The sequence below is a fragment of the Marmota flaviventris genome, chromosome X (assembly GCF_047511675.1).
Source record: "Marmota flaviventris isolate mMarFla1 chromosome X, mMarFla1.hap1, whole genome shotgun sequence".
NCBI classification, from domain to species: Eukaryota; Metazoa; Chordata; class Mammalia; order Rodentia; family Sciuridae; genus Marmota; species Marmota flaviventris.
The window spans coordinates 103,257,575-103,266,457 of NC_092518.1; the positions used below are offsets into that span (position 1 = coordinate 103,257,575).

General features: G+C 41.6%; 1 protein-coding gene across 1 annotated transcript; it reads left to right on the forward strand.

The window, feature by feature from the left end:
* Nucleotides 1-350: 350 nt before the first annotated feature.
* On the forward strand, nt 351-7,364 carry LOC114082108 (homeobox protein Rhox13-like). The gene is made up of 3 exons (XM_071606086.1): nt 351-763; nt 3,599-3,644; nt 7,248-7,364. Exons 1-3 carry the CDS (start codon nt 351-353, stop codon nt 7,362-7,364), a joined length of 576 nt encoding a protein of 191 aa, XP_071462187.1.
* Nucleotides 7,365-8,883: the final 1,519 nt, after the last annotated feature.

Consider the following 8,883-nt stretch of genomic DNA (forward strand, 5'->3'; position numbering starts at 1 on the left):
GCTCTGAGTCATCTTGGAATCCAGCGTAGTCCCTTCTGCAGGGTTACAGCTCAGATCCAGGTGGCTTATTCAGCTAAGTGGCAAACTTGTCCCCCATTCCTTGCACATCCCCTGTTGGCCCATTTCCTCCCCACACAATATTTTTGGCTCCGCCCCATCATTTAGAGAGCCAATAGTAATCCTGGAAAGGGTAGCGTGTGTGCGTCAACCGTTAAACATAGGAATGCCTCAGAACCCCTGTAGCTCGTAAGAAGCTCATAAGCTGGGCTAGCTCCGCCCTGTGGCCTCAAATTTGTTGCCACACCCCACCACATTTGTAGAGGCCACAGAGCCTCTGGTGCTTTCCAGCCATGGCTAGCTGGTATCACTACTATGATACTGACTACTATGTTCTGGAAGAATATGAGAGGGAAATAAACCCTGAATCTGAGCAAAGTGCAGCAGCGGCAGCAGAAGGTGGCCACAGTGAAGGAGCTGTAGGCCTCATGGACGACGTGAAGCCTGAGGGCCACCTGAATCAACTGGATGTCATGAACCAAGAGGGTGAAGTGAACCAGGAAGGAGATGTGAACCAGGAAAACAACAGTGACCATGAAGATGATGACGATGACCAGGATCCCCAGCAGGAGGACCTTGAGGAGTCAGTGGCTCCTCCATCCCGTCCCAGCAGGCGGCCACGAATCCCGTTTCAGTTCACGCCATGGCAGTTGGATGAACTGGAAAGTGTTTTTGAGGAAACTCAGTACCCTGATCTGCTCACAAGGTAATTGACTGGCTCCGGGAGGAACCTAGTCTTCCAAAGAGTACTTTTCCAGGGGGATTTTCCTCTCTCCTGTGCCCTTCAGGTCCCTGTCCTCAGTAACCACCCCCCCCCCCGCCCCCTTCCCCCTCTCCCCCCCCCCGCCCCCTTCCCCCTCTCCCCCCCCCCGCCCCCTTCCCCCTCTCCCCCCCCCCCGCCCCCTTCCCCCTCTCCCCCCCCCTCGCCCCCTTCCCCCTCTCCCCCCCCCCGCCCCCTTCCCCCTCTCCCCCCCACCGCCTCTTCCCCCTCTCCCCCCTCCCCATCCCCCCACCTCTCCCCCATCTCCCCCACTCCCCCCTCTCCCCCTCTCTCCCTCTCCCCGCCCCCCCCCCGCCTCCGCCCCCTCCCCCCCACCGCCTCCGCCCCCTCCCCCCTCCCCCTGCCTCTCCCCCCTCTCCCTCCCCTGCCTCACCCCCCTCTCCCCATCTCTCTTCCCCCTCTCCCCCCGCCTCCCCCCCTCCCCCGTCTCCCCCCCCCCCCCTCCCCCTCCTCTCCCGCCCCCCCTCTCCATGAGATCGTGTGACAGGTGGGGGTATGCCATGTGATTTTCATGTAGTATTGGTATGAATTAACTCTCAAAACTGTTTGGTGCCACTTGTTTATTTTTTTGTTTTGTTTTGTTTTTAAATTGTAGTAAAATACACAGAAACATGAAATTTACTATCTAAATCAGTTGCTTTTTTTTTTTTTTTTTTGGTACTGGGGATTGAACCCGGGAGTGCTTTACTACTGAATCATATACCCAGACCTTTTTATTTTTTCTTTTGAGACCGGGTTTCACTTAGTTGCTTAGGGCCTCCCTTAGTTGCTGAGACTGGCCTAGAACTTGTAGTCCTCCTACCTCACCCTCCCAAGTGGCGGTGGGGGTGTTACAGTCATCTGCTACTGTGCCTGGTTCTAAATCACTTTTGAAGTAGAACTTAGCAGTGTTAAATATTTGCATGTTGCCGTGGGACAGATCTTCAGAACTCTCTTCACGAGGCCAAAATGAAACTATACCCATTGAACGATACCCCATTCCCCTCCCCAAAGCCCTGAAAACCAAATTTCATTCTATGAATTTGACAATTCTAGGTACCTCAAATAAGGGAAATCATATGGTATTTATCTATTTCTGATTGGCTTATTTCACTTTGCATAATCTCCTCAAGGTTATCCATGGTGTAGCATGTGTCAGCATTTTTTTCTTTTTTAAGGCAGAGTAATATTCTGTTGTGTGAACATAACTATTTTGTTCATCATTTGTGGAGGGACATGTGGCTCTCATGAATAATGCTGCTATGAACATGGGGTATACAAATATCTCTTCATATCCAGGTTTTCAATATTGTGAGTATATACCCAGAAATAGAATTGCTGGATCATATGGTATAATATTTTGAGGAACCTTCGTACTCTTTTGTAGTAACTGCATTATTTGATATTTCTACCAGAGTGCACTAGGGTTCCAATTTCTCCATGGGCTTATTTTCTGGGTTTTAATAGTAGGTATCCTAGTAGGTATGATATAATGTCACTATTGTTTTTTTTATTTAAAAAAAGTTTTTTTAGTTATAGATGGACAGCATGCCTTTATTTTATTTACTTATTTTTATGTGGTGCAGAGGATCGAACCCAGTGCCTCACATGTGCTAGGCAAGAGCTCTGCCACTGAGCTACAGCTCCAGCCCTCACTGTGTTTTTGATTTGCATTTCAAGAGTGATTAGTAATGTTGAGTATTTTTCCATGTACTTTGTGATCATATGTATATATTCTTTGGAGAAATGTCTCTTTATCTCCATTGCCTGTTTTTAAAACCCAGGTGGAAATTTCGATCCCCAGCTTATCAGGGCTGCTCTGTAACCTATTGCAATACCAATTTGCAAATGTTTTCTCCCATTCTGTGAATTTGTTCTTACTTCTTGATTATGTCCTTTGATATATAAAAGGTTTTCATTTTGCGAGAGTCCAACTTATCTATTTTTCTTTCATTACGTGTGCTGTTGGCCTGATTATGTAATAAAATTTTTTATTGAATTCAGGGCCTTTGTTTTATTTATTTATTTTTATGTGGTGCTGAGGATCGAACTCAGTGCCTCATGCATGCTAGTCAAGTGCTCTGCCACTGAGCTACAGCTCCAGCCCTATTAATTTATTTTTAAAAATTGGATCATTATAGTTAAAAGTGGAATTCATTGTAATATATTCATATGCATATATAACATAGTTTGGTCAATTTCATTATTCAGTTTCTCCCCTTCCCATCCCTCCTTCATCCCCCTTCCCCCCTCAATTCCCTTCCTCTACTCCATAGTTCTCCCACCTATTTTCATGAGAATCCTCCCTTTTTTAAAAAAGTCCATATTTTCTGTCTAGCTTCCACCTCTAAGAGAAAACATTCAACACTTGACATTCTAAGTCTAGCTTATTTCTAATTTTTATTTTTAAAAATAGTACATTAGGGGCTGGGATTGTGGCTCAGTGGTAGAGCGCTCGCCTAGCATGGGCACGGGTTCGATCCTCAGCACCACATAAAAATAAAGGCGTTATGTTGTGTCAGTCTACACCTAAAAAATACATTAAAAAAATAGTACATTAATATTATTTGTCTTGACATTGCATTGCTAACACTACCTTCAAGTTTGTGGTGAGATCAAACCATTTCTAAAGAGAGACTGGATCTGAGTATCATATAAAAATATATTTAGGGGGGATTTCAAGGAGAGATTGTATATTTGAGAACTAGCACTGAACCTGTATACTATATTTCATTTCATCCATAATACTGAATACTGAATATCTGTGTTTTTTCTCCACAGAAGAGAGCTTGGAAGACAAATGAATGTTCCAGAAGCCAAAGTGCAGGTCAGTAAATCTGAAGAAACAATTTGTCAGGGCAGTAATTCTACCTGCTTTATGACATGGATATTTTTATCCTAGACATTTGCAAAATGGTTTGTTTTTGTTGTATTTGTTAATTGGGCAAACAAATTTTGAAATTTAGTCTTTGTGGGTGAAAAATGGAATAAGTAAATTCAAGTTTGTGGTTCTTTTTCATTATTAGAGGGTATGTGATTTCCTATAAAAGAAAACAAAACAAAGGAACAAGCTGCTTTTCCTATTTTGTGTACAGAATCAAAGATATAATTATATACACATATGATACATGAATGTATTCGATGTAGTTCAAGTTTTTGACACTAATATACTTTATGGAGCATTTTTTAAAAGATTTTGAATTTCAACTTTATTACTGTTTGTATTTGTGTCATTTACAGAAGTCACTTAGCCTCTTTTTTTTTTTTTTTTTTTTGGTGCTGGGGATTGAACCCAGGGCCTTGTGCATGGGAGGCAAGTACTCTACCAACTGAGCTATATCCTCAGATAGATATATATATATATATATATATATATATATATATATATATATATTTTTTTTTTTTTTTTTTTGGTACTGGTGATTGAACTCTGGGGCACTTAACCACTGAGTCACATTCCCAGCCCTTTTTTGATTTTATTTAGAGACAGGGTCTCACTGAGTTGCTTAGCATCTCACTGAGTTGCTTAGTGCCTTGCTAAGTTGCTGAGGCTGGCTTTGAACTTGAGATCCTCCTGCCTCAGCCTTCTGAGCCCCTAGAATTACAGGCGTGCGCCATCACACCCGCATTCAATACCTAAAGAAATCATTAACCTCTTTATGGAGCATTTTTACGTGGAGTCAGGTTGCAGCATAACCTTACCTTGGAAGCATTCAAATTGATGGAGGAAGGACCAAGGTTATAAGAGGGTTCAGTTGTACTAAATTATTTAAAACTAAGTAAGCATAAGCACTTTATTTTTAAAAAAATTTTTTTTGTAGTTGTAGATGGACAGAATGCCTTTATTTTATTTGTTTATTTTTATATGGTGCTGAGGATCAAACCCACTGCCTCACACATGCCAGGCAAGCGCTCTACCACTGAGCTACAGTCCCAGCCCAGCGTAAGCACTTTAAATAAATGGATTTATAAATACTGGGATGAGACAGTAATTCATCCAAAGAACACATTCTATGAATAAGTAATGTATGTATCAATTGAGCTGAGACTGATGTGGGAAGATACCTGAAAAGCCCAAGTGTCTGATCCTCCTCCTTTTAGTTTGTAAATTTTTGGTAAGATGAAATGGAAAATGGCAATTTTCAATTTGAATTGCCCACATGTTATGACATGTCTACTTCAAATTATTGCCAAAGAAGTCACATTATGATTGTGATAGGACAAAAGGTTTCAAGATTTGAAAATGTATCTAAAGAGTGAAATGAACAAAAAATATTGAATTAATTTTATTTAACCTAAGAAGGATGAGAAGGGTATAGACAAAGTTACAAAAGGCAAAATACACCTTGCAGGTGCAATGTTAAATGCATAGGTGAATCTTCTCTTGAATATTTGCTAACTTGGAAAAATACATTTTTTTTTCCTTTTTGGTGGTAGTATTTTGAAGAGGCAGGTTTTGTGGAATTTGTTTCCCTAAACAGAGCCCTCATTTCAGGGTAAATTTGTACCTGTCTTGGATTGAATACTTTTCATTCCTTCAGGCAGTGATAACTAATATGTAGGCAGGTCATGGAATCAGACAGTGATTACATAAGAACAATAACCAAAGTGATAAATTCAAAACAACAACAAAAAATGAAAGAAACATCAGGATGACCTTACTATTATTATTAGCTTTGTTGCAGCATGCATGTATGAATGCAGTGATGGAAAAAGGCTGTGGACATGATGGTGGGTGCCCAGAAAAGTAGCTTCACAAAGCAAGCCACTGAGCACTGGTGTACTAATGCCACATGCCAGGCTGCACAGTCAAGCCTGGCTCAGGTGGGAGAAGTTGGGAAGCGGTTGTGAGCATTTCTTAGGGTGGTAAGGCAAAGTCAGAAGAAAAGAAAATCTGAAGGTATGATGAGTTGCTTTTGCCCTCCCTGGATCACATGTCTCTCTGTGGAGTTCTAAAGGGAACTTGAGCTACAGGAGACAAAGGAGGGAAAAACCCAGATGTTCTCAACTACTTCATACTCTGCAGGGAGAATTTCTCAAGATACTTAACATGTGATTTCCCCTTCTCTTTTGCAAATATAATAAAAGTGTTTTAGGAAACCAGTCTTGGGAATACCGACTTGATAATAGCCCACACCATCAGTCCATTGTAAGCTTTCTTTTTTTTTTTAAACTTTTACATTTTTTTATACTTTGTTTTTATGTGGTGCTGAGGATTGAACCCAGTGCCTCATGTGTGCTAGGCAAGCGCTCTACCACTGAATCACAACCCCAGCCACTTTCTTTACGTTTATGTAGACTTGACCAATGGTACCTTTGTACCCCACCTCAATGTGAGCTCCTTTAAAGTGACTTTCTTTAGATTATATGTTCATGTGTCACCATTTGCAATTTGGGAACTTCCCAAATAATTAAATACAATGGAAATCTCATTTGGTAAGAGGATAGTGATATACAACAGTTTTTTTTTTTTTTTGGTACTGGGGATTGAACCCAGGAGCACTTAACCACTGAGCCATATCCTCAACCCTTTTTATATTTTATTTAGAGCCAACGCCTCACTAAGTTTCTGAGGCTAGCTTTGAACTTGAGATCCTCCTGCCCCAGCCCCCCCCGCCCAAGCCACTAGGATTACAGATGTGCACAGCCATGCTTGGCTGACAGGTTTTTAAAAATCTATTTGCATTTTAATAATTGGCAGGAAATTTACAGAAGAGCCCATTTTGTGACTCCCACTCATCCCTCATTTTGGTCAGGATGCAGACTGTACTTTATCTGGTTACCAGACGGGTTATCATGAGTGACCAGGAGCAACTCACAAACTAGACCTGCATTCAATACCTAAAGAAATCATTAAAGAATATTAAAATTGGAAGGAGGGAAACAAAAGTATTCACTCTTTTCCAGAGGGTACAGACCTGGTGCTCACTAAGGATGAGCTAAAGAAGGTCAGTTGTGTTCTTACATTTCCTAATATTTTGGTTTTTTGTTTGTTTGTTTGTTTTTGTTTTTGTTTATGGTGCTGGGGATGGAACCCAGTGCTCATGGATTCTACACAAGTATTCCACCACTGAACTATAGCTCAGGCTCCCTAAGGTATTTGAGTAATGAAAAATAATTTCTGACTGGTATAGTGGTGCATGCCTGTAATGCCAACAATATGGGAAGCTGAGGCAAGAGATCATGAGTTCAAGGTCAGCCTCAGCAATTTAGCAAGACCCTGTCTCAAAAAGAGGGCTGGAGATGTAGCTCAGCGGTAAAGCCCCCCTTGGATGCAATCCCAGTACCAAAAATAAATAACAACAACAAAAAAGTTTCTGCTGTGCAATCCAAAATCTGAGTAGCCTATAAAGCTGCATGATGTGTTTTTTCCATTATGGCATTAACTGTTCAAAATACTAAACCGATCCCTTTTCCCCTCTGATTACAGACATGGTTTAACAATAGGAGAGCCAAATATAGGAAAAGTCAGAGGGAATCAATGCTCAGACGTATTCCGCCTGGTGTCCCAGACTACATTTTCATGACAGATGTGGAGGAACCCTAGACTGCCATCTTTCTTCAGGAGCCAGAATGGAGATGTGTTTATCTGTTGGCACTGAAATATGGGTGATCCATGACACCCCTGTTGCCCTTATCTTTTCAGCACTTACATTAGCAATAAAGAGTTGAATTTTTCAGCATTATTTGTTTTCATGTGCCTACTCGGGTATGTAGGGTATCAAAGCAAACTGTTCAAGATATGCTATTTAAACAAAACAATCTGGAGCTATGCTTTCATGAGGTGATATCCCTGAGTCACCATCAGTAGGCCCTGCACATCATAGTCTCCCAAGTGCTGTGGTAGGTTCACACTGACCCATAAATTCTTCTCTGTCCTCTCACCCATCATGCCTTGCTTACTCCCATTCTTGTCCAGTGTGTCTAAGAAGGGGTAGAACAAGTCTCTAGTGAGAGGACAGTGTGTTTCCACACAGGGTTGAGTTGCAGCCGTGCTGACAAGTTCACTCCAATCCCAGGATACTGAGACTAAAACTTCCTAAGATGAAACTCACAGCATTTATGAAAAAGTAGCTAGTGAACATTCATTTCTTCAGTAAACAAGCACACCATGTTTGGCCTCACTTTTATATGAGCTTCTCTGTTCAAACTGCAAATTTTCTAATTCTTTTCTCTCTTTCTGTTCCTAATTCTCCAAACTCTGTTTATTGCCCTCCATTTATGTGGTGCATTTAGGAGCTGTTCTGCTCCAGAAGTCCTGTAGCTTCCAAAGAGCATAGGAATAAATCTTGTTAAGGCCAGAGTGAGGTTCCTGTCCCTTATTCTCCTCCATCTCCAGCCCAGGAGATTTGTCGCACCTTCTTCATCTCAGAAGCTGACTAATACTGCCTCACAGTATTAGTCATCTTTACATACTTAGGAGAATCTCACTGCCAGTTCACTACTAAAAGGAAAGGAACCTTTTGGTTCAGAGGTGCTCAGAGCAAGAGTTAGAAGATGGTCCCTAAGGAAGATTCCAGAATAATTACTCACTGAAAAGAAGCCTTATCTCTGCTTTCTTCCTGCTCTGTGCTTTGTGTAAAACAGACAGGATAGAAAAAAAAAAGCATGTTGTGGGGATAAAGAGACAAGGCCTAGTCTTTGAAAGCATTAAGTTCTTCTCATGTGAAACTCAACGTGAGTAATTTTGAGTTATGGGAGTTTCAATGGATGTGTATGTGAAAAGTGAATAACTGGATGGCATAGTCCTACTATTAGGTGATAGCAGTGACTTCAGTTCAAGTACCAAAGTGATCTGAGAATTCCCTCTAGTATGGGTTAGTCAAAGACCATTTCATAGCAGGGATTTCCTTGGCAAGCATGCCATAGCCTCAGCTAGTTTTCTTTCTTCCTTCCTTTCTTTCTTTCTTTCCTCCTTATTTCTTTCTTTCCTCCCTCTTTCTCCCTCCTCCTCTTCTTCCTCTTTCCATTTCCTCCTCCTCTCTCCATCTCCTCTCTCCATCTCTTCCTCCTCCTCTCTCCATTTCCTCTCTCCATCTCCATCTCCATTATAGTTGTACATAATG

Excerpts from the sequence above, each read along its gene's own strand:
- LOC114082108 (XM_071606086.1), top strand. The coding sequence starts at position 351 with ATGGCTAGCTGGTATCACTACTATGATACTGACTACTATGTTCTGGAA. Across the intron at positions 764-3,598 it reads TACCCTGATCTGCTCACAAG|AAGAGAGCTTGGAAGACAAA; the intron begins GTAATTGACTGG and ends TTTTCTCCACAG. Across the intron at positions 3,645-7,247 it reads TTCCAGAAGCCAAAGTGCAG|ACATGGTTTAACAATAGGAG; the intron begins GTCAGTAAATCT and ends CTCTGATTACAG.